This window comes from Lepisma saccharinum, chromosome 10, assembly GCF_977018435.1.
Source record: "Lepisma saccharinum chromosome 10, izLepSacc3.1, whole genome shotgun sequence".
NCBI lineage: Eukaryota > Metazoa > Arthropoda > Insecta > Zygentoma > Lepismatidae > Lepisma > Lepisma saccharinum.
Genome location: NC_139238.1, coordinates 44702137 through 44729030, shown reverse-complemented (window position 1 = coordinate 44729030; position 26894 = coordinate 44702137). Strand labels below are relative to the sequence as shown.

The following is a 26894-nucleotide window of genomic DNA, read 5'->3' as shown; positions in this document are numbered from 1 at the left end:
GTAAAAAATAAAAAAAAATAAACCAATTAAAAAAAATATATCAAGGTCCCTACCGATTAGGCATAAATAAAACAAGAATATCAGTTGTAATTTATTGCATTAGTAACAGTGAGTCCTAACCTAATTTTCGGCATAATCACCACCGTTGTTCTGCCATTTGTCGTAGCATGGCACTAAATTGTGTATGCCCATGCTATATGTGTCTGATAGCAAAGACTGGAACTAATCTCTACTAATCCTTGTTCTGCCAAAAACCTCTTCAGTTAAACAAAGAGATGAAAGTCGGTACATTCAAGGCCAGGGCTGTACAGGGAGTGGTCCAAGATCTCTCACCTGAAGTGATGCAAAGGGCCCGTGTGTACTCAGCTGTATGGGGTTGTGCACATTCGATTGGCCTTCCGTGAATTGTCGGCACCATCGTGTGACCATACTATCACTCACGACGTCCGTTCTGCACACCTCACACGATTGCTGGTGGCTCTGTGCCAAATTCTGAGTTTGCAATGTAGGCTACATCGCAGTCGGTGGGAGACTGTATGAGAGCTGCAATCTTTAACCTAGAACTGTCCTAAAACGGCTGCATTGCAACTGTACCAGATTAATTACATGTCACTTCTTCCTGCCTGCATGTGTGTGTGTGTGTCGCTCTCCGACCACTAGTGCTGCATATAGGCACCATTGGAGCTTTTTTCAGGATTCCGCTCGTATATGAACTTTCAGAAGCTTTTATTATTAGAGTGTTCCTGTTTTAATTTGTGGTTAGCTAAATCAGATACCTATACAATGCAATTCTATAAATTCCTTGCGTTAAATTTATAATACCTACATACCCTTTTCGTCAACAATAATGGTATAACTGCATGTTGTCAGTTTCACAGTACTTCACTTGGATATACTGTACTGAAGCAGAAATCCCATCGATAATGTAAGGAAATATGTCACTTTATTTTGTTGGATTCAATTGTTTCACTTATATGCAAGAGTTAAGTTGTTTGCTTTACAGAGAAGAGAGAAGTAGCTTTATGCATTGAAAAATGAATCCGCACTCACGGTTCTTGCAAACAGAGGGTTCCAAATATCAACATATAATACCGAGAATGCATAAGGAGACTGATAAATTACAAATTGTATTTTTTAATCATTCACTCTTCACTCTTATCTCATTTATTCGTAACTTTAAAAATAATGAAGTATTTTATTTTAAACTTACTGCATATTACAAAATTCCGTAATCCTTCCCTAGCTTGTGAATTGTAATAATTTTCCAAATTCACTATTTTGCAGTTTGAATTCAAATTATAGACAATAGAGAAATTAAGTCAATTTCATAGAAGATAATATTGGTACTTAACAAAACCATCCGTGGATCTGGGTGAGTTTATTATTTCTATTTGCAAAAACATCGATTTAGTTTAGTTTGTAATTGTCAGGGAAAAATGTAAATTTTGTCCTGGAAAACCTGGAAAAGTCAGGGAATTTTATTTCTGCTTGTTTGTAGCCACCCTGTCTCATGATCATTTCATGGTACATTATCATAATCACAATAATAATAATAATAATAATAAAAACCATAAGAAACGAAAAACATTAAAATGGAAGAGCAAAATATATATACAGTGTGTCCATAAAGTCATGGTGCACTTTTGACCGGTCACAGGAAAGCAACAAAACAAGATAGAAATGTGAAATCTTCATCAAAGAAGAGGAAAACTCTCAAAGTTTCTTACCTATTCAGTGCAAATCAATGTGGCATCGATTTGTTGCCCGACACACATCTAAACGATACTCAAGTTCTTCCCACACACGGTTAAGGACGTCTGGTGTAACAGAGTGAATAACATCTGTGATTCTCTGTTTTAAATGATTATTTCGTTGATATGTTCACTGTACACATGTTGCTTCATATAACCCCACAAGTAAAAGTCTAAGGGCGTCAGATCTGGGGATTGTGGCCGTGGCTGGACAGAACCCCAGCCTATCCACAGCTGGGGGAATGTTGTATCCAGAAACTCACAAACAATGTTGGTGTAGTGTTGAAAGGTGACACCTTCTGGAAATTGTGGCACTGCATACATTTCCAACATGTCAAGGTAGTTGTTTGCCGTCACAGTCTGCTCCGCAAAGAAAAATGGGCCTATCACTTTATCATGCATCAGGCCACACCACATGTTCACTTTAGGGGTGTTACGTTCATACTCATCGTAGGCACGAGGATTTTCAGCAGCCCATATTCGGACGTTATGGCGATGAACATGTCCACAGACATGGAATGTCGCCTCGTCGCTAAACACAATCTTCTGTAGAAATAGTTCATCATTGTCGATCTTATGAAGCATATCTGTAGCAAACGCGAATCGTGTGGGTCTATCTGCCGGTTTGAAAGCGTGCAACATCTGCAATTTGTAACCCGAAAAACGCAGACGTTTCTTTAACACCTTATGAACTGTAGTCATGCTTAGGTGTAATTATCGAGCAGATGCACACACAGATTTTTTAGGGCTCCTTAGGTAGCTCTCCCATATAGCCTCTACAGACTCGTCACTTACTGATGGCCTACCAGAATGGGGTTTGTCCAACAAACTGCCGGTATCCTTCAACTGCTTATCCCACCGATTAATGTTATTCCTATGTGGTGGCGCTTCATTGTACACACGGCGATATTCACGTTGCACTTTGCTCACGGATTGGAACTTCGCAAGCCACAGAACACACTGGACTTTCCTCTGTACTGTCCACATCTCGACTGGCATGGGCGAGGGCTCATCTGCTGCTGCGCAGTTCATGGTGTTGTGTCATCACCTGTGTGCGCCCACGCTTGCGCATCATAGTATGGAAACTTGGAGAGTTTTCTTTTTATTTGGTGAAGATTTCACATTTCTATTTTGTTTTGTTGCTTTCCTGTGACCGGTCAAAAGTGCACCATGACTTTACGGACATGCTGTATATGTATGTATGTAAGTGCATCAGATCCAATTTACGCTGCAGCATCAGGCCCAATTTTGTCAATCTGGCCCTGGTTATCGGTATTGGTAAATTTTATATCGGTGTCTGACAAAATTTCATATTTTCCAATCCCTAATTAGTATTGTTAAATCTTATATAGGTAGTTTGTTGGCACTGGTAAAAATTATTACAGCTTCATTATCTTTCCTCATTGTCTATGGACATCTTGGTTTCTTCTGTCTTTCGCACAAGTTATTTGTCTTTGGTCCTTTCTGGCCAGTGTATTGTCAATGAAACAACCAAGTTATAAGTTGTTTTTTCTTAAATGTTTGCTAACGCTACAATGCAACGTTCTAAAGTTGCTATCGTAAGTTGTTCCAAGTTTAGTTCAACTGAATTTTATGTTAAGTACAGGTTACATTTTTGTAGGAACAATACTTTTTACTGTGTAGAAATTTTGGTGAAAGATGCTGGCATTAGGCACCATAGTCATCAGCAACAATAGATACAAATACTGAAGAACATAATGGAATTTTTCCAGCTTACACCCTATCTTCAGCAACACTCTTGCATCTTGTATTGCTGCTTAATTTTTTACCATTAGCTGAGTTTATCAAAATAGAATATAAATTATAACAATTTTTGGGCATATTTTATTCATTCCAAGATAATGGCAAATTCTCTTCATAGTACATATCATCGTTATTACATGGTTTTTTTTTCTCTCTTTTCTAGTCGAATGTATCCAGTGACCATCTCTACGAGTCCAAGGCAAAGGATAAGAAAATATTACATGAAATGCTTCTAAGTAAGTGAACAAGGATTATTAAATTGATGTTAAATATTTGGTAAACTTATGCTGTAAAACAAGCAAGGTCTATGTAAATTTCATTTTGGAACCAGGTTTTAAGCATCCTGCACTAAAGTTCAAAAAAAATATTATTATTAGTGATGGATCAGGCTAATCAGTGATTTTTCAGGTAGGTCTGAGCAAATTGAAAAACATAACAATTCAAAGCAGTTCAGAGTATTTATCAATTTTATTACATAATTTTTCTATTGCAACTATACCATATCAACCTAGCAGAATTTTGCTTTAAAATATTCATAATTTAAAATCAATTAATTACAAAATTCCTTTCTTCCCACAATATTGTTGTGAAAATAATGAAAATTGTACATTTATCATAATTTCCACTCTGCAAAAATGTCATGTGGCCTGCAAAGTATCTGCTCAGCCCCTACATATTGGTGAATCAGTACAATTACTAGTCAGATATTTCTGAAATAACTCTTAATTTTAATATTTGCAAATGGTCTGTTTAGCCACATAGATCTTATAAATAATTTTAATAATATATTTTGATTCTTCAATGCTCAAATTCTTTAATATGTTCTATGTTTTAACACACTGCACATACAACTCTATCAAGAGCCAACGAAAGTTGTTATTAAAATTAATGATAGCTTGCACTGCAGAATTGTGTATTTTTTTATTTCTGAATATAAATTCATTTCATGTGGTTTTTTTTAAAGGAAAATATGAAATACAAACCTCCATTTTACACTCCCAGATTTTACGTTATCTCACATTGTACATTCAATCTTGCTGGCCCCAATATAGCAAAATGACATAAACATTTGTTTGATTTTACATTTTCCTGCATTATTTTTTTCCCCTGAGTCCCCTGAAAAATGTAAAATTGAGGTTCCACTGTATATGGTTTTGTTTTCAAAGGCAAAGCCCATTGAAGTTACCTGGTTATATACATTAAGATGGTGAGTAACCATTCAGGTTCTTCAGAGAGCATTTCAGTTTTATTTTGCATTGGTAGAATTTTGGTTACCGGTATTAGTAATTTTTATATTTCTCTGAATCTTAGTGACAGTGGTTCTACATTAGCATGCAATGTTAATTGGACATTATCCATTGTCTAGTGCTTTAAACCATACTTATTTTAACACTAAGTTTCAAGAGAGCACCTCTTCTCTCGTCTTCAGGTGAAAGTTATTTGCCAGTGGTGGGAATTGAGCCTACGACTGACCTGTAATTTTACTACAAATCCAGGGCTTTAACCAATTACAAGTGGGTACTAGACAATTGATAATGTCCAGTTAACATTGCATGCTAATTTTTCTATTGGTACTTAATCAGTATTGGCAAAATTTCAATATTAATATCCAGAGTTATTCAAAATGATGACAACTCTGTCTCAGAATATTTTTCTTCTTCCTTCTCTTTCTGTCTCTCTTCCTGTGAGAGAAAGAGTGGGAGAGAGAGAAACTCTGGAGGGGGCCTACCTTCACACTGGAGAAAGAGAAGCGGATGATAAAGTGGGGGAGGGGGTGGAGAAGCAGTTAAGATGGTGGAAAATGACAAACATTATCTCCCCTCCCAAACAAGAGGGAAGAAGCACCACCAATCATTATTTCCTTTCCTCCGCCTCTATTGAGAGAAAGAAGGGGAGGAATGAGGGGACTGTTTTTTCTCTATTTCCTTTCCTCCCCCTCTATTGAAAGAAGGGGAGGAAGGGGGGCTGTTTTCTCTCTTTTTTTTGCTACCTTCTTCTACAGGGTAAGTCAAAATGATGGACCCGATTTCAGACTTTTATTCTGTGAAATATAATAAACAAATGTTAATGTGAGACATGTGCTAAGAAAGGTAAACTGTCAAAGTTTTTTTCAAACAAATCACAAGTGTTCTATGTGACCACCTCGCGTAACACGGCACACATCAAGCCGATAGTCTTATCTCCTGCCAAACCTTGTGTAGCATGTTGCGGTCAATATCAGCAATGGCTGCTGTGATGCGGGCACGCAGGTCATCCAATGTTGTTGGAAGTGGTGGTACGTAAACATGATCCTTGACAAAACCCCACATGAAGAAATCACATGGGGTCAAGTTGGGGGAACGAGGTGGCCAGGGAAGGAGAGGTCGATCCTCCGGAGATGCACGGCCTATCCAACGTTGTTCCAATGCCCCATTGAGATGGTCCCGAATGCTGCCATGGTAATGTGGAGGGGCACCATCAAATTGGAGAATGAAATTTGCGCTATCCTCTGCAAGCTGTGGAAGGAGCCATAGTTGCAGCATATCAAGGAAAACAAGTCCTGTCACAGTACGTTCATGGAAGAAAAAGGGCCCATAAATCTTTTCATGGGAAATGGCACAAAAGGCATTCACTTTGGGAGAATCGCGTTCATGTTCCACAAATTCATGGGGGTTAGCAGTTCCCCAAATTCTTACGTTGTGTCTATTCACTTTCCCTGAAAGGTAAAAAGTTGCTTCATCACTGTAAATTAACTTCTCAGAGAACCCATCCGTTTCCATTAATGCGAGGAAATCAGCACAGAAGGACGCATGCAAAGCATAATCAGTGTCTTTTAAGGCTTAAACTAGTTGCAAGCGGTAGGGTTTCATTTGTAAACGTTTCCGCAGAACCCGCACAGAACATGTGGACTCCGCACGAAACATGTGCTCACTCGTTCCACTGTCTGTTCCCCAGTCGACGGATGGCCAGTCGATTTTCCTTTACAGATCCAGCCCGAATCTCTGAAATGTTAATACCACTTAACGAATGGCCTTCCCCGTAGGTGGTTCTCTCCGATATTTGGTAGGGAAATGCCATTGCACACTAATCACAGACTAGTTCACATGATAATCAAGCACACAGAAAGATCTCTGTTCTCAAGTCAACGCCATTTTCCTGCTCGTTGCTGACTCCTAGCGGTAGAAAGTGGAAACACTGCGTGAAAACTAAACTTTGAAAGTTAACCTTTCGAAACGCATGTCTGACAATAACATCTGTTTATTAGATTTCACAGAATAAATTTCTGTAATCGGGTCCATCATTTTGACTTACCCTGTATTGTCTTCCTTGCCTGAATCCTGAACACACTCTTTCTCTCCCATTCGTTTTAAGTCTTTAAATCTCTCTCTTTCTTTCTTCCTCTGTAACTTCTCTCTAATGGAAGGAGAAGCACAATCCCTTTTTTTCTCTTTTTCAATATTTTCTTCTACACCCCTTCAGCACCCCTTTTTCAAAGTCTCTCTTTCTCCCTCTGTCTCTAATTCTAATGACAGAAAGGAGAAGAGAAAGAGGAGGTTGCCCCCCCCCCACTTTTTGCCACCTTTGCCCCTGACTGCCGCCTCTGTGATATATGTTTGTTGTATTAGAAGTTTATAATTATTAAAATAGCTCTCAAATTAAAGGTGACATATCAGAGAATTCAGGTACAAATTATGTGTGCCCATTCCCATTGGTGATGATAGTCAAATTCAACCCATACTTTCTCCAGCATCTCCTGATCAATTTGTGCGGGCCTTTGTGGTGAAGTGATTAGTACAGCCATAGGTCCCGGGTTGATTCCCAACGTGGGCATGTGTGTTTTGTAAGCATCCCTTCATCAATTTCATCATATTAACACTTGTCCTCATATTCACAATTAGCCGAAAGTGGCAGAAAAGCAAAGTAAAATAAAACAAATAAAAATCTTATCGACTTGTGTGATGGCTTCAGTTATGTGTTCAATTAAGTTTTCCAAGGTTGTCAGAAAAGGTGGGACAAACACTTAGCCTTTCACAAAATCCCAGAGAAAAATCTGTCAGCATAAGATTTGGAGTTTTTTCCACTTTGCTGCAATTATAAAGCAGCTTTAATGAATTACTTTTCCGCTGTGTTGTCTAGTTCATTTTTTGAGTAACCCTGTATATTCTTGAAACTTACAATTACAAATTTGCACTATTTGTTTCATCAGACAGGGAGGTTACTGAGAAGATAGTGGAGCACCTACCTCCTAAGCATTTGGGTGTTAGGAAAGTTACAGATACGTGGAAGTGCAAATTATGTAATGCGGAAGAGAGTAGAGTAGTTTCATTTGCAAAACACCTGATGGAGCATTATAAACCATCTCCATGGAGAGGTGAGAAGACATTCCAGTGCCATTTCTGCAAAGAGAAGTTCACCACCGAAAAGGTATGTTTGTATTTCATAATTGATTTACTTATTTGAAGCCATTGGTATATTTATTGGTATTGGATGATTGTGGGCTGAAACTGCCATTATGGATTATTTTTTTATACATACGTTTCTACAATTATTGTTACATTTCAATAATATTCCATTGTAAATGCTCAAGCATGGGAGACTTGAATGAGTGTCAATGAGTGAATGTTGTTCCATGCAATACTCTACATTGGATACAATGATTATGAGTTGCACCTACAAAATGTCTGTAGTATACATCCACTGGTTAGTGTCACCAAGGTACATGGGGAAGTCAATATATAAGTTGCAAAATGAAATATTTTCGAATTGCTGCAATGTGAAATTGTTTTATGAATATCAGTCGTTGCACTGATCCTTTCTGCAACTGTCTGTGTAGGTGGCAGCACCACAGTGTATCGTATACGGTGCTAGTAGTCACGTTCTTGTAACGGTGCGTCATTCGAGTGCCAAATGGGTAAGATGGCAGGTGTGTGAACGTGGAGAGCAATGGGCCGTAATTCGATTTCTGTGGGCACGGAAAATCTGCTGAGCAACTGCACAAGGAAATGTTACCTGTTTACGGTAACAAATGTTTATCCAGGAAAGCCGTTTACAACTGAGTGGAACATTTGCAGGAAACATCCAGGTGCTTCGAGAAATGGAGTTCTTCTGTTGGATGACAACGCTCGTCCACACAGTACCAATACCACAGTGGCTCACATACGGTCCCTAGGTTTGGAACGACTGGAATATCAAGCCTACAGTCTGGATTTGGCACCATTCGACTTTCATCTCTTTGGCCAACTGAAGAATCACCTGGGTGGTCACCAGTTCCAGGATATGCAGGAGGTTCATCGGAAGGTTACTAGCTGGATACAACACCAACCACAAACCTTCTTTGGTGCTGGCTTTGAGGGACTCGTGATACGCTGGGACAAGTGCCTAAATATTCATGGAGATTACGTTGAAAAATAAACCACATTTCATCAGGTAACTGTTTCAACATTTCTTTCTATTCCATTTTGCGACTTATATATTGACTTACCGTCATTACAGCACCTAGAATAACGTAGTGTGGAAAACTGCATGCTTCTGCGCTCTCTGGTTGGTTCCCCTCGAAAATGATCCGCTAGAGGCACTGGTGTTGACCCCGGTGCTTGGTGTTCGACTGCTTATAATGGAAGTAAATGGAGTTTTCGCTGCAACGTCTGATTCTTTTACATGTAGCATTTCTATGAATGTGATAATTGCTATGATATTTGGTACAGTGGTCGCGAAGATATTAACGAACATTCTAGACAGTCGACCATGTCCTGTTATCATCATACTTTCGTTAATAATACAGGAGAAAAAATACGCGTGGAATGTTCTTGGCAACTAAATTTTTGTGTATGAATTAGGTTCATTATTATCATCATCATCATCATTTCTTTTAAAGATATACACACTGAAGCATTTGTATTTCTGATATTTACTGTCTCTTTTCTTCCGCTTTAAACTAATCACAGCGATGATGATAATGATGATTGCATGAAACGACAAGGGGAACCCCACAAAACTTTCTTAGTGCCATCGACATGAGTGTAAGGAAACTTGCAAACCAATGGGACAAGCGACACGGGATGTTCATACTGTCACACTAGTGACGCACACTTCCAGACTGTAAAATAGCATTCATTGCACATGAGGGTCCAAACAGCAAACGACACGTTCATATGGCGTATTCACATGCTACTTGTTACTTCGGTCGGAAATCTCCTTAAAGGAAGGGTGCCGAGACTGAAGCGACGCGCTGCAGGGGGAGTTTCCAACTAAGTGACAAGCGACATGGTGCCTTCAGTCTATTAGCAAGCGTTGCTTGCGAACAACAGATAGGCGACACGATAAACCGCACATTACAACAACAGATCTAGGCGACACGATAAGCCACACGTGTCGCTTTGTCGCTTGTGCGTCGTTCAAACTGGGTCATTTCCTCAATAGTTTGCAACATGTTGCCGTGGTTTGTTGTTCGCGCATACGCAATGCAATGAGTGTCTTGCTTTAGTGAGATTGCGCACCAAAGCGACAAGCGGCACACGACAGTTATCGCTTGAGGATTTCACCAACCGAACGCTGGCCTGTGTTTCCCGTCATGCCGCTACGATGTGAAATGTTGCTCTTGATTAGTTCCTTTCCAAGCAACATGTGTCACTTCGGTATGAAAGTTGCCTTGGACCGAATGACCCGTGTCGCTTTGGTGTGAAATCCTCGTATCGTTTGTCGCGTGTTGCTTTGGTGTAAAATCTCCTTGAGGAAACTGTGCAGTCAGAGCTTTTGTCCCTACGGTTCGAAAGGCTGCATTGAATTCCGACTGCTCGCTTTGAAGCGACACTTGTGGTTTGTCGCCTCGGTATGAAATATCTCTCAGGATACTATTTATATTCTAATAACATAGAAAAATAAACTCTAATACACAGTCCAAGACCTGACGTCCGGAATCACCTTGCGATGTTTCTTCTTGTGTTACGCATGCTATTTATTTATTAATTTTATTTTACTTTTCTTTCCAAATTAATGCCATTTCGTGACTGCAAGTCACTCCACAAATATAACTGTTTCCATCAATTCACTTACCGCCTTTCTAGAGAAACAAATCTACACAATATATTCCAAAAACTAACTAAGCTGCATTACTTTCATAACAAAATTAGCACCTGAGTCGATCACACTGCCATCTACTTGTCATCGTCTCGGGGAACCAGTTTCTTGGGTAGTTTTCCACACTACGTTATTCAGGGTGCTGTACCGTCGTCGTATTTCTAGAAACCATTAGAGCTGTGTCTAATCAGTACTTTGGTATAATATCTTCAGTTTATTGCTTACAAGTACTTCTGAAAATTATTTGTAATAAATTACTAGAAATGAGACAATATTCTGGCCACCCATCATGAGATAATTGGGGAGCTACGAATGAGTAGCGTAACCCAGTCAGGCAAACCTACAACGACGACTGTGGGTTTGTCGTGCTGACCACACGTCAACCCGGAACTGTTTGGATGATCTCTTACCTCTGGTGGAAGTGAGACTAGCAGCCAGTAGGTTGACCCTGAGCCTCCTCACAGGCTGTTGCATGATGCGTTGTTGTTATGTAGGGAGAAATAGATGTTTGATTAGGTGAAATTGTGAATTTTCGAAAGCAAAGATGTAATAGAATGATATGTTATAGTTCTATATTTTAAAATTTGTAAATATTTGGACTATTGTAAATTGTTTCAATTTCCAAGTATCAGCATCACTATTGGAAGAAATCTGTAAAAGTATTGTCATTGGTATAAGTATCAGGTCGCTGACCACATTAAGTGGTTGTATTTGCCTTTCATTCATTGTCGCGATTAGCTAAAAGTAGCAGAAAAGTTATGCTAAATAACAAAAAATATAAATACAAATACAGTAGCAGGTCTTTCTCTGAATGAGTACAACTCTCGTGATGGGTACATCTTAGATATACAATTTACTGACTTCTCTTCCTATCCTTTAATTTTATCAGAAAACTTGTTTTGTCTTACAGTTGCTGCTCCACCATAAAGTGAAGGAACACAAGATTGCAGTTCGTAGGCAACGATTATTGGAAAGTGAAGATGAAGCAGTTGAATCTTCTGACCAGAATATAACCGATATCGTCATTTCAAGTATAGGAGGCCCAGATGTTATTTCAGATTCAGATCAGAAAGGACAGGTAATGACTCATGTTAGTCTATGTAGGTAATATAAATGACGTTTGAATTGGTGCTCAATCAGTATTAGCCAATATAGGCATATTGGTCTGTTGAAAGCCTGTAATTTAGTGCAAAATTCTGCCATTTTCATTTTATTTTTATGAACATTAACTTACAATTCATGATTTTGTGTAAAGGAAGTGTCAAGTGTCTAAATAGTAGTTCTTTTACAAAGGCAAAACTCTGCAGTCACCTGGTGGCATATATGTGGATTCCAGTGTAGAATATAGTAGAATCTATACTATGGTATATTATTGTAATATAGTAGAATCTACCGTATGTTGATTCTACTATGTAGTGGTATTATCGCTGACATGTAAGGAACACAAAAATATTTGCATTATTATCGTATGACCAATGAAACGTGAGTTGTACCCCCAAAAGGAATGGTCAGCATGCCACTGATCCAAGCTTCAAAATGCAGCCGTACCTTGAAATGACTGTAGCTCAGAGGCTTATTGCCCTAGAGAGATGAATGATATACCGTTGTATGCAGAATGAATCACAGATTCAGACGATATAAAATGTATGCACATTCGGCATAATATATATGAAGGGGGGAAGGGGAAATCCGCCCAATTTTTTTTAAAAAAAATGCCCCCCCCCCCCCCCAGGACATGAAAAGGTCAACATGCACATAGAAATTGTCGCTGTAAGAAACAGAAAAATATTTGCATCATTATCATATGCCCAATGTAACGTGAGTTGTACCCCTGAAACGAAAGGCCTGCGTGCCACTGTCTCAAGCTTTGGTTTTCAGTGAAATGCAGGGTTACATTGAAATGACTATAGCTCAGAGGCTAATTGCCCTAGAGAGATGAATGATATACCGTTGTACGTGGAATAAATCACAGATTCAGACTATATAAAATTTATGCACATTCGGCATATATATGGGGGGGAATCCCCCCAAAATCTTTTTCTTTTTTTTTTTAATGTGGTTTCCCCCTGCCCCCTGAAAAAAAAAGGACATGAAAAGGTCAACTTGCACATAGAAATTATCACTGGCATGTAAGAAACAGAAAAATATTTGCATCATTATCATATGACCAATGTAACGCGAGTTGTACCCCTGAAACGAAAGGCCTGCGTCACTGTCTCAAGCTTCGGTTTTCAGCAAAATGCAGGGTTGGGAGCAGTCCTACCAGTGCAGGGAGGGCGTTGCCAGTCTGATGGTGCAGGAGAAAAGAAAGGGGAAAGTCTTTGTGACATATCATCAGAATGTTATTCTGATGATATATCAGAGGGAATGTCAAGCTCTTCTTCATCCCAATCGAAGTCTGCATCCATATCCTCCAGTTCATCTCGGATTTCATCAGAACGGAGATCACTTGGGGCAGCCATGGTCGACTATAAGCCTTTTGGGGACACAGCAGGCACAGACGACACTATCACACGTCACACGAACAAAGCAAAGATGATGATTAAGTCTTGGGAAGAATCACACTTCACTCAAAAAATCTTTGGCACTTAGGCACAAAATGAGTCTCAAGTATGCACAACCTTCCAGGAGGAAAAGCTAGAACGGAGTGACAAAAGCGCACCAATTCTTGCAGCTACTTCCAATTCTATTTTTAGACAATGCAGGGTAACCTTTGTAGCCATTTGTGAAACACTGTGCTCAAGAACAATGGCTTGTCTTCAGTGTGCTTTGAACTTACATTATTACAATGCAGTTTCAACAACCCCTCTTCCCCCTCCCCCAACTCCCAACCCCCGCTTGCTCACGCACGGAAAACATTCCTTTTGACCTCGGGTACTGATATACAAACTTCCTTCCAATGCTGTTTTCAGGGGTGAGGGAAACGCATTGCTTTAGAACAACAAAGCCAGCCTTCCTTTGTCGGCAAAATTTTTCCCTTGAAGAAAGATGCAAAAAAGAAGTCTCCTTTTTCCCGCCATTTTCATGAAAAGAAAAACGTGCAACAATCATTTCTGTTAAATACATGTGTTAACAACAATATGAAAAAAGAAAATCGAAATTCTAGTCAAAAATAGCGAAGTTATAACGTAAAAACTATGACCTTGACAGAGCATCTCTATCGAGACGATTGGGACCTCCAAGAGTTACATGAGAGCAGCTTAATCGAGACGATCTGGCTCCTAAAGGTTAAACTGTAGGTCCAGTCCCAGTTAGCCTTTCTGTGCAAAAATTGGACTTAATATAAAACAACAATTCATTCAATCAATTTACCATATGTACATTCCAGCGTGGCTAAACTTGCCTAGGTACTTGCACTGTTTTTAAGACAGACATAGAATTGGATTGGAAAGAATATCATAGTAAGTTTAAAATGGCTACCCTTAGTTTCAGCTTGCAATAAAGAGTGTTTGTCTTAATTTTCTTTCAGATAATCTTGATTAATAACCCTTCAGGAGTATCATGCAATCAAGCAGTGATCCTCTTAGATGAGCAGCAAAGTACAAATTCCATCAGCAACCTTCTGGAGCAGTATTCAAATACGGAGGAGACAAGCAACTCAAAAGATGGGACTTCTGGAGTTTCAGATATACCACAGGAATTCATGAAAGAAGTCAAATTAGATGAAATAGTCAGTATTGCAAGGGGTGGTGAACAACAGAATTTGGAAATAATTTCCCCTGCAGATGTGCAAGAAGTTAGTGAGGTAGGATTTACACTGAAAATATATATTTTTTATTGTTTTGGAGGTAGCCATATCCTATATGCATTAGCTGTAGACCAGTGGTTCTCAGCCTTCGTGAGACGATGGTCCGGTAAATTCATTTTTTTAAAAGTCGATTCCCCTATTCGAACAATTGTACTCGTATATATTTGTCTGTCTTTTTTAACTTTGTACATTATTGATATACACCGTGTTTCAAAAAGAATCATCCAATTTGTAAGTCATTTAACTCTGTAACCGTTCGCTAAAACACATCGAACAACGTACTGTTAGGAAGAGAATATTCGTGAGTTTCACATGATTGCCGGCATGTAGCAGTAGCATCTCCCCCCCCCCCCCCCCATGCTCGCATCAGATTCAAGCAATATGGCGACGTCGCAACAAAAAGCTTACTGTGTACTGCACTTTGAAGTTCATCACTGGTGTTCAGTGATTAGGCAACTTTTTATCTAAGCGGGAAGGTGAACCGTCACAATGCGAGAATCTGGGGTTTAGTGCAGCCACATAAAGGTGTCCATCATGATAGAGACTCTCCTAAACTTAATGTTTTTTTGCTCTGTTTCTTAAAGGTGTATGGCCCGTTCTTCTTTTTGGCTGACACTGTCACAGGAATGTCGTACTTGGAAATGCTTGAGAACTAGCTTTTCCCACAGAACATTTTGTATGTAAAAATGTATGTATAGCTGTGTATTTTAAAAGCAATTCTAAGGGTTGAAGTGGACCCACCCCTCTTCCTTTCCTTTGACGTCTAAAATGGGGAAACCAGTTCTGGATATATTCTTGAAAATGAACAAAAACCATAGAACAAGTAAAAAAAAAAGTGACCCCCCTTTTCCCCACCTCATTCTCTGCCACTGGTGTGCACGGCAATGTTGATAATTGCAGAATTCAGGCCCTATTTTTTTTATGCTGTTGTCTGCATAGGAAATATTGCCCGTGTTATTGTCTGTTGCATGGTAAAATGTAAAGCAAGGGTCATTTCTTTTTTCTTTACACTGCTGTTAAATAGTTCAGTCTTCGACAGTTGCGTTATCTTTAAAATGATGGGATTTTTCTCTTCCCCACCTGTTGCTCGAACTTCCAGCCAGTCTCCTTGTTTTTAGGCTGCTCCTTGTTTTTAGGCTGCTCCTTGTTTTTAGGCTGCAGCTGATGCCAGTGTTTTGTCTAGCATCTACGAAGCTCTTGCCGATAACAGCAATGACTCATCCAGCGCGAAGGAAAAAGTTATTGTTTTGAATCTTGCAGAGCTGTTTTGATTTGACGATAAGGAAATTTGATCTCCAGAAAGGAAAACAAGAGTTAAAACAACTTCATGTTCTCCACCTTCTGATAAGCAAAACTGTAAATTTAATTTGCATCCTTTTCTTCAGAACCATTCATGTGAAGAAAAAAAAGTGCTCAATGTAGGAATGGTCGCTTAGAAAAGACATTATTCAAGGGGAAAACTTTTGGAGGAGTGGGTGTTTGACATCGAGAATATTCCTAAATCCAACATTAAATCATCCATTAACGTGAGAGTAAATAATGATCTACCATTTTGATATGTGAAAATGCGGAGTTTCATAAAGCTTGTTTTCAGTTCATTTTATGCTGATGGGCTAATTGGGACTAAATATACAGTTTAAAGTGAAATTCAATTCCAAACCCGAATGATTATCGACTGCGACCCTGTTTAATGACGCATCCTAGAATAAGCATTGGGTGAAAACAGATCGCAAGTTGCGAGTTTCCTTTTCAAGCTGGATTGCAATGCAAGTCAAGGAAGGAGTTTGGACTGCTCCCTTGAATGGGGAAGGGGGGTGAATGAAGTTTGTTGAAGCAAAGAAAACGTGACTTTTTTTTTTTACGATGTATTTTACACAGCCGGACCAGAACGAAATTTACAGCCCAGCCTTTTTTGTCTGGTACCTAGAAATGTTGTGTTGTTTCTCCTGAGATATCTAATCTTACCAGTTAATCTTGTAACAGACAATGCTCCAGTTGACCCATATAAAATCCAACATTCATTCTGCCAGATTATCTCCCGACTTTTGCTGGTGCCAGTCTGACTGGTGCCAAGATTCTTCGAGTTTCGCTTGCAATAAGCGAGAGATTGTTTTCCTTTCCATAAGTCTCAGTGCAAACGGGTTTCTCATGAACTAGAATTGTAAGAATTTCCTGGAAGAGCAACGACTGTGCACAATTGAAAGATAGTAACATTATTTTAAATCTTTTTTTGTGAAAATGTTTTCATGTTCTATTTTCCTTCTCACAACACGTGTCCTGTGCATAACCGGTTGTATAACTACCAGGATAAATGGTGTTACCATCTCCTAGGCATCTTTGTGTGCGTTTGAGCTCCGTTTAAGCTGAAAATTGGTGCAAATTCCAATAATGACCCCTTCGAAATAACGACCCTTCTCCCAAGAACTGTGAATGGTCTTTGTATCGAGAGTTGACTGTAATCTGTAATACCTTAAGTGTTTGGGTGTCTCGAAAGTCTCTGCCCATTCTAATAATGAACCCGATTAGTTTGTAAGCGTTGCTTATTACTTTGTTAATATGGTGAGTGAAAGTTAGCTTAGAGTCAAAATAGATTCCCAGGTCCTTTGTCGTTTCAGATTTTTTTAGATTGGTATTATTAAGGTTGTATTGAAAATTTAAGACCGTTCTTTGTTTAGAATAAGTAACGGAATAGCATTTTGCTGCATTCAGAGAAAGACCATTGCACAAGCACCACGCACTCAACCTATTTGTTTTGTTGTAGACAAACACAGTCTTCAATATTTTTTATTATTTGAAAGAATTTCAGGTCGTCTGCAAATAACAGTTTCATAGAATTAATCAAATGTTCTGGTAAGTCATTGATTAATAGAAGAAAGAGAATAGGTCCTATGTTGGACCCTTGAGGTACTCCGGAATGTACTAGAAATTTGCTGGATGTGTGCCGTTTATACAAAACATATTGTTTTCTATTCATTAAATATGATGCCATAAGTTTCCTGAGGGGAAGGGAAAAGTTGAAAGTTCCCAATTTACTTAGTAGTACATCATGATCTACAGTGTCAAAGGCTTTGTAAAAATCAGTGTATATTACATCCACCTGCCCCCCCTCCATCATCTAGCACTGTGCTTATGTAATGTAGTTTCTCGCAAAGATTTGTTTGTATTGAGCAGTTGGGCAGAGAGCCATGCTGGAATTCAGAAAAAGTTTCTTTGACATGGTTATATATGTGGCAATAGAAGATTTGCTCAAATATTTTAGCAGGGGCAGATAAAAGAGCTATAGGACGATGGTTTTGTATGTTTCTGTTCTCCGAGGATTTCAGTACTGGATATACAGCAGTAACTTTCCACCGTTTGGGAAACTGCATAGAAGATAATATCGCATTGTAAATAATAAAGAGTGGATTTTTAAAAATGTCTACACATCCTTTGAAGATGTAGGGTGGGATTTTGTCTGGCCCCGCCGACTTCTTTGGCTTTAATTTTTTTACAGCTGCTTCAATTTCAGACATACTGATCATCTGAATATTGTGTGAATCTAACGTTTTGCACTCTGTGTGCCCCGCCATGATTTCAAGGTTGTACTTTGCCGTATTGTTTGCATACACAGACTTAAAGTACATCGCAAATTCATCAACAACGGTATTCAGGTTTAGTCTGGGTTCATTGTTTGAAGAAACTGGAAACTGTTTATTTTGCCTGTAGCGATTTATGTACGACTAGAAAAATGACGGGTCACTTTGAATATTGCTTTTGATGTCCAACAAGTAATTATTATGAGCGGCTGATATTTCTTTTTTGATTGCTTTTCTGAGTTCTTTAAATTTGTTGGCATGATGAACTGAGTTACCTACGTTTTGTTTTCATTTAGGCATCTTAAGGGGATGCACGCGTCAAATGCTTCGTATGTTATATTGTAAAACATATCTGTCATTTCGTTTATGTTATTACAGAGTTTTAGTGTATCCCAGTTAACGACCAATAGTTTGTTGTATAGTTTGTTAAAGTCAGCTTTTTTTAAATTGTAGGAGAGGTTGTTTGGTGGAAGGTTACTCTGTGTCCTTTTTATGTGCTTCATTTCAATTACGAGACAAGGATGATGCTTATCCTCGGACACGAGTAGCCGAGTTTCTCATGTCAACTGCATGCCAAAAATGTTCGTTAGCCCAAGATCGAGAGTTTTACCGTTCCTATTTAGAATGTTATTTAATCTGCGTAATTGAAAAATGCACATATGATTGTATAAGTCGCAACATACAGGGGTGGCGGTAACGAGGTTGTATTCGCTGCTTGTTATGCAAGGGATATTGAAATCCCCTATGAGGAGAATGTTATGTGTGGATCTACAATGCCTTTCAAGAAAATTATAAAATAAGTTGTAAGACTTGTCATTACAGCATGGAGTAAAGTAAACAATACAGATGTAAAAAGTAGGCAGTCACTGAATTACAATTTTCACAAGCAATGAGTCAACGTTAGGGTCTCGTTAAATTTGGCTATGATCATCGCTGCGTATTTATTATAAATTGCCAGAAGAGCACCCCTGCCCAGATTTTTCCCAGAGTCAGTCGCGGTCCTGTCAGATCGGAACATAATATAGTGATCATCAAAAAGTTCCGTGCTAGGATGGTTTTCATTAAACCAAGTCTCTGTAATTGCTACAATGCTGTAATTCTTAGATAATTTGTTCTGAGAGAACACTTGCATTTTGGTACGCAACCCATGAACATTTTGATACACTATGCTAAATATTTTAGTCTGAGAACTTACGTGTTTATGTTTGTGGGAGTTGCCTCCGTTGCTGTCACTGCTACCATGTCACTTGGGGAAGGGGTGGGGATTTCCAAATTTCATCCGAGATTCGGTCATCGTCTTCATCCTTCCATAGAAGCTGCATGCACCTTCCAAACCTCATGGGGTTTTGGACTTCCACGTTCTATCAGATGCAGTTCCAGACTCTTGCGATTGTCCACTGTGTGAAGGGGTGGGGAAGTCCTGCTGTTTCCGCCAAGGTCGACGACTTCCTTCTTTCCTGGAGACGATTGGGGTCCTTTGTTCGAAGTTGTTGCCAAATTTACTTGTGTTTCTGAAACTTTCGTAAATTGGTTTTGACGACATTGTTAGGGGATTTCAGTTCTTCCAAAGTATATGGTATTCCATTTATGAGTAACTTGTTATATTACAATTTAGCACGTTGACCACAAGCCTTTGCTTCTAAGGTACTGTTTGAGTTCGGAACGTGAAGTCTTCTTGGATATAGACTGTTGTATTCTTGGTTCTATAACTGTTCAATAAAATTTCCTCCCTCCTTTTATAAAATGCAAATTTACATTTATTGACTGGGTCTGTCCGTTTGGCCTGTCGAGACGATGCACTCTGTCAATGTCGAAATCATCAGTCTCGATTCCCATTTCCGTTGATAAAAACTTCCTTACCAAGTCTTCTGTTCTGGCCCATGTCCCCTCATGTTCCTCCCTTATGTTGTAGAAAACGAGGTTAATTTTTCTTGATTGACTTTCCAATCTTTCTATAACGTCCTCGTTCATTAGCACTTGTTGCTTAAGCCTGTCATTTTCTTGTCTCGTGTTATTCAGTTCCTTTGTGAGTTTGGATATTTCACCCTTCAACAGGGCCGTATCTTTCGTCACTGAGTTAAGTTTTTCATCCATGGAGTCAAGTTTTGTCATGACATCCTTGATGTTGCAGGGGCCAGGATTATCTTCCAAGCCACTCAACACTAATAACAAAAAGCAAACGCACTTCTTTAGTGGGGAGCTGCCCTCACGCTTGCCCCGATTTGGGCCTCCACCTGCCGCTCCACATGCCTATAGCCAGGTGCCACTGCACAACACTGTTTCCCATTCCGTTACACTTCACTGCGCAAAAACATGTCCATTCAACTCAGAGCCAACTGCAGTTAAAACCAGTCTGTTATTGTAATGGGCAGTGCTCCATACCATAGTGTAAAATGTGAAAGAATTCCAACAGCTGGAGAAAAGACTACATTTGTGAGTGGCTGAAAGACAAAAACGTTCCCATGAAGTCAATCTGCTAAAGGCTGAATTGCTTGCATCATCAAAAGTAATATGACATACTTGAAATCGACAAATTTGCCATTGACCATGAGCATGCTGTTTCGTGTTTACCACCTTACCAATAGAATTAATTTGGAGCGAAGTAAAATTATATCTTGCAACACACAATACATGCTTCAAACTACAAGATGTAAAGCTTTTGTTGTTGGAAAGACTTAAGACTGTTACCCCAAAGAAATGGCATGATTGTATTTGTCAGGTGGAAAGTGAAGAAAAAGCATTCTGGGAAATGAATAGATTGGGGAAGTCAGCTGCCAAATGATTTATCATCAACCTTGGCAATAATTCCAAATCTGATCCTGAATATGATGACGAAGATGACTCGTTAGACAGTATATTATCCATTGAAGAAAATAGACCTCGGTTGTAAGTTGTTATTTTTATTTTCTTTATATCGCATATTTACAACATTGTTTATTTTAATGTCAGTCATGCAATATATGTATTTCTTGTTCAAACACACGTTCTATTTTTGACATGTAGAAAATACGGACATTGAAGCTAACACATGTGCTGGGAGGGAGGGACCAATGGTGGTGAATAAAAAGCAACCAACTTGCATATTACTACAAATTTCTGTAACTTATCAGCCAGAAATACTTCGTTTTAAACGATAAAATTATTTTGAAATTACATAAAAATAATTTTCACTCTTAAAATGACAGCTTAATTTTTCCATAAATTAAAAGAAAGTTATTGAATAATTCAATAAAACTCACTGTTTGGTGGTTTAAACCACCGAGGCAAAAGAAAAAATCTTAAGTGTTAATGTAGTTTTCTTCATTTCCCTTCAAGGTTACATAAAATACACCACAAGGTTTTTCTGAATAAGCCATTCACCTACTTTCAGAGTGGGCCTTTCATGATACAGCATCTGAGAATACAGTTGTGTTTTGTATAGTTTGCTGGAGGAAAATAAATTTACCACAATTAATTATTTAATCCATTGTCCAAGATTTCAGTAATATGTATTGTACTTTTGCACTGACCATTAGGAAATTTACATATGTAAGTTATGGTAACAATTGCATTTAAAATTCACAAATGAATGAGCAAATAGAAACCTACAAAATGTTTAAAAATTCAACAAAAATTACTTAAATGACTTAAAAGCCAAAAAGGCTGTAAAATGCAAAGTAAAGACAATTTTTACTGGTTCTAACTGAAGGGAAACAGTCTGCTATGAGGTTTAGCTTTGTCTCCAAGGGCCAGAAAAAAATATGACTTCATCAACTTCCTAGCACTAGTCATTACATTTTAACTTAAGAAAGAATAATGTTAGTTTTAACATTGATGCATGAACATTAAGACCTAAAGTAGGCACTCCTTTGTAGTGCAGACATGTCATGAACAAGAACAGGAAACCACAGGTGTCTTTGCTTATATATATATATATATAACCAATGAGAACTTCAAAATTACTTAAGATACCGATACTGATACCGGTGGTATTGGTTAAAATTTAATTACTGATGCCAACTAATGCTTTCTGCAGTCTGGCCACTTAATGGAGTCTGAAAAAAAAGTTGCATAACACTTTCTCAGAGTTTAAATTTCCTACCCGATTATCTCATGTGAGAGAAGTTCCCCTGCCCATTGTAACATATGTCTGTTGATATCTCTCAGTAGAGATGGTAGATTTTTACTTTTCCTCTTGCAGGTCTGGGTAACCAAAGCCCGTTCTGAGATTACAATATTGATTGTTCCATCTGCAATGTGGTCTTCCTATATTTATTTTTCATTTGGGCCTTTAATGTAATAATTTTCAATGCAAACTGCTATCTGGCATCCTCAGAACATGTTGATTCCATTTTAACCGATATTTTTTTTAATTTCTTCCACCATTACTACGACCTTCCATTTATTTTGGATTTCTTCACTTCTAATTTTGTTTAGTTTACAAATGTGATAAAATGCATTACAGTGGAACCTCGTTTTTATATTTTTCAGGGGACCAGACTGAAGAAACTTCAAATACAGGAAAATATAAAATCGAGGAAAATTTTATAGCATTTTGCCATGTTGGGACCATCAAGATTGAATGTATAATGCGGGAAAATGTAAAATCCGGGAACGTAAAATCGGGGGTTCCGCTGTATATTTCAAGAAATGAAACTGGAAAAATCTAGAGAATCCACCAGTCAACATGGTCATATTGCCCGACCCTGTGGCCGAGTGGTTAGCACACCGCGCTGCGATGCCAAGGGTCCCGGGTTCAAATCCTGGTCGGGCTTGGTTGTTTGTGAATGTCCATTCATCAATTTCATCATTTCATCACTCATCCCCATCTTCGCAAATTAGCCAAGAGGCACAAAACGCGAAGTAAAATAAACTAAATCAATCAATCAATCAACATGGTCATATTTTACCATCTAATTCTTCATTCAAAAATATTACTTCCATCCCAAAATGCCTTCATAATGCTAGAAATTGCTAATTTTTATTCTTGAAATGCTTAATTTTTAATTACCCTCCCCTCCCTACTACAATATTTTCAACAACTTTGTGACAATTTTCAAGTATCAGTATTGGTAAAAGTAGCATCATCTGTATGGGTATCCATCCAAAGTGGTATATGTTATTCATAAGCTGTAAACCCGGTATAAGTATTACGTTCGTGAAGATCTGTGTTTGCGCATTGCACAATTGGATTCAGTTGTGCAATGCGCAAACATAAATCTGCAAATATTTAATAGTATATGTCATATTGTCATTCCAATACCAAAACCAGGAATGTACTAAATCTAGAAGAAAAAAATTAATATTTGGATAAATGTCGTTTTCAGTAAAATGAATACCTACTTATGAATTTTTATTAGGTCATATAAGTTAGCATAGGAATCTATCAACAAAATGTAGTTATAAACTGCACTAGGTGAAAAAGTCAAAATTTACACATTCATGGTTTTGGTATTGGAATGACAATATCAGCTCATCCCAAATAACAGTTGAAGAATTGGGTTCTGTAGGCATTATCTTCACTTTTTTCATTACTTGTATTGATAGTGATCCTGTTATCTAGGTTCTTACGTTAACTTTATTTTTAGGATGATACTTTGCTCATTGTGAAAACCCAAGATGACTCTGGTGGGGAACATTCAGGTGATCCTTTATCAATAGGGCCTCCATACAACTGTGACATATGCAATAAAGAGTTCCACAAGTCTGAGTATCTCTATCGTCACTTACGAAAACACACAGGAGAATTCACATGTGTTTCCTGCTTTGCTGTAAGTAATATGCAATATTATATCATGTATTAATTGTAAGTGACAAGTAGGGTAATGCTTTTGATGACATTGCAAATGACATTGAGAATGATATAGTGCCTGTGAATAGAAATTTATGTTGTGATGAAACAAGTTAAAAGGTAAAGGTAAAGTGCTCCCCTGTGCTTAGCACCATGCCATGAAGGCGTATGGGGGTGTGGGATTAACGCCCCACACTTTCTTGATCCGTTAGAAAAGTTCCCGGATTTGAACCGGCCGGGGATCGAACCCAGGACCTTGAGCATGGTAGTCAGATGCGTTACCGACTGAGCCACCGCAGCCACTTGTTGCAGAAACAAGTTGCATATTTTATTCATATTTTTGTTATTTTTTAGTTACAAAAAAAAAGTAAAGTTCCCTGTGCACTTTGTACCATGCAATGAGGCATATGAGGGTGGGGGTAGGGCCCCACACATTCTATAGATGTTGGAGGTGATGTGATCAGCACCACACTCAGGTCACTGTTCCCAGGTACCCATTATTTGAAGTTGGGTGAGTCCCAGAGTCAGTTTATGCAGGGAGAAAATATTTTTCTAGATCACCCACCCTGGGTCAGATGCTCTACCGACTAGACCACCCCGACTCCTAGGTTTGGTTATGATAAGATGAAATTAATTAATGAAAACACATGGAAAGTCCATGTCCATGCATCGTTTGTTGAGTACAGATTTATCTTCTCCATCCCTATAAAATTGCATCATATTAAGGGGTGAAGTTAAATAATGGCCGACTTAATTATTAACCCTTTTATAAATCTATCTGGGAAGAAAGAGGACAAATGTGTTTCATAAATCAAGTGAATTTTTAAACTAAAACCAGGTGCAATTTCTTTTGTGAAATTTAATGTACATATAAAATCATATTTTCTTCTGTGGTGCAACTCACCATTTCAGTGCCACAGACTCATATCTAATCTTAATACACTTGTACAAAATCTACAGAACACACGGTGCAAAAAAATATATGTATGGAAATTGCTCAGAGCTCCGTCATGTTTTGTGCATGTGCGAATTACTATGTAAAACAATAAGTATTTAATAAAATACCAAATGCAGTTTACTTACGTCATGTGAGTATGTTCCACTTACAAAACAATGTTTCGGGAGTCGACTGCTCCATTCTTCAGGTTACTTCCTTGGCTAGCGTTATCACTTCTTGCTGCATCAAATTAGTGTAGAACAAGGAATATGGTCAGTGGTTTCATTTGGTAAAAAAAGGGTTGCTAAAAACTTGCCCATGTCTTGATGAAACTTCCCTGCCCCTATTCATTCTTCTTAAAAACCATTGCAAGTATTTAAAAGTCAAAACGTAAAAATTTTTAAATTCAAAACGGTAAAAACACACTCTCCTCGTTCGCCCATGTAGTATCAGAGCTCCTGCATAGTCAAATGGTTAACACTATTGACCCAGCATTGTGAGGACAATTGAGAAACTATTTGAAAGGTAGAAGTAGCAGACTACAGTCTCAAATGCCAGAAAGCTGTTGGTGGAAGGAACATAATAATAAATAAACACTATTCATTTACGAGCCAGCTAGGTGTCAAAGCATGTTAAGTGATTGAATCCTGGTATGAACATGGGTTTTCTTTGTGACTGTCCCTTCATCAATTTCATCTAATCACCACTCATCCTCATCGTTACAGTTGGCCTAAAGTGGCTGAATCACTCAAATTAGAATCAAGAAGGTCATGGAAAAGAAGGGAAATTTTATAATGACTTTCAATAACCAGGAAAGTCAGGCAAGTTAATCTTTTTGTGCATACCGGTATTGAAAACTGAAAGCACATTTCATTTTGTCCCCCTATCTCTTTCATTTTTGGGGGCATATTTCAGATAGTGTTCTTTTATTTGATTTTTTTTTGGCATCACTTTTCAGGAGTGTTGATTTATTTGATCAACATGCAAAGTTCAAGCATAAGATTAGTTATTCATAAATGGAAAAGTTACGGAATCTCATTCAAATGTAGATATCTAGTTTTAAAATGCATGAAGAGTACATATATACTCTGGAGGTGCTTACTTTTTATGCAAGATTGATACTTACTGTTCTTCAGTTAATTTTGGTGGTCTGTGCCACCATCCATCTACTGCTACCTCTAGACCTACATGTTCCTAAATGAATGGTAGCTGTAAGCACAGAAATTAATCCTAGAACAATAAAAATCCATCTCGCAGAAAAAATACCTCTTTGGAATATATTATGTATGTATCACCATTTTTTTTGACTCTCCCGAGACAATGATACATATGAAGAATGTTACTGGTAAGTATAGTAGGATTATAATCCTGCACAAGGATTTTGACACTTGGATAAAAGTATTCTGGTTATTTTGGCAGGAAATTTGTGCACATTGTCAAATTCCATTCCTCTAATTTGTATTTTCAAGGGCTTAGCTAATAACTAACACTTTGAACCGATACCAATGCTTGAATTTTTTTTTTTTTTTACATTATTGATTAATATTAATATGCAATTATATGCATTAATTCAAAAGAAGTTTGCTTTAAAATATTCAAGACTTACATCAGAACATTAAAATAGCTGTCCTTTGATTACAAAATTATTTAAGGACCCTGCAAAGGACCCAAACTCTGGAAAAGTATCAACCGGTATTGATCAATAAATTCTAACCATGATTTTCTGATTCCAATAACACTTGTATCGACTGATATTGTAATACCAATACATTAGTATTGGTTTAGCCTTAGTATTTTTATACTTTATTCAGCCAGTGCACCCTGGTTTTTTGCACTTTGATTGCATTGAACCCTCCTTAACACTGGTAGACAAATGGCTGGACTGTGTGGGTGTTGCCCTTCCAAAAGAGCGTAGGGAGAAAGGTAACACCAGACACGAACATTACTTTTGAGTTTTATATACAGGGTGTCCAAAATTGCTTTCCTTTGATTTTTCTTTCTTATTTAGTTCTTGCCTGTTTGATACGTCTCTTACCCTATCCTTCCTCATGCAGAAACCACAGTACTTGCCACAATTGATCTGAAAGTGTTGCGACATCTTCTTTGTCTTCTCTAAGGTCATTTAAAAATGACTAGTTTTGAACCTGTCACTGCACTACCCCCCCCCCCTTTTTTTTAATGTGGTTGTGAGAACTGTGCTGCTCCTGTCCAGCCAATGAAAGATAATTGGCAATTCAAGAGCATACCTACTTTGTCAGTGGTTTCCAAACCCCAATATATATGATCGTGTTTT

General features: G+C 38.2%; 1 protein-coding gene across 2 annotated transcripts in view; it reads left to right on the top strand.

Moving 5' to 3' along the window:
• LOC145993891 (PR domain zinc finger protein 15-like) overlaps positions 1-26894 on the top strand; it is a 128860-nt gene that overhangs the window by 42973 nt on the left and 58993 nt on the right. For both annotated transcript variants that reach the window (XM_083129780.1, XM_083129781.1), the window contains exons 6-10: positions 3679-3751; positions 7702-7919; positions 11482-11649; positions 14041-14316; positions 23462-23644. In XM_083129780.1, the coding sequence (XP_082985906.1) occupies positions 3679-3751; positions 7702-7919; positions 11482-11649; positions 14041-14316; positions 23462-23644 (918 nt within the window). The remainder of the gene's footprint in view (positions 1-3678; positions 3752-7701; positions 7920-11481; positions 11650-14040; positions 14317-23461; positions 23645-26894) is intronic.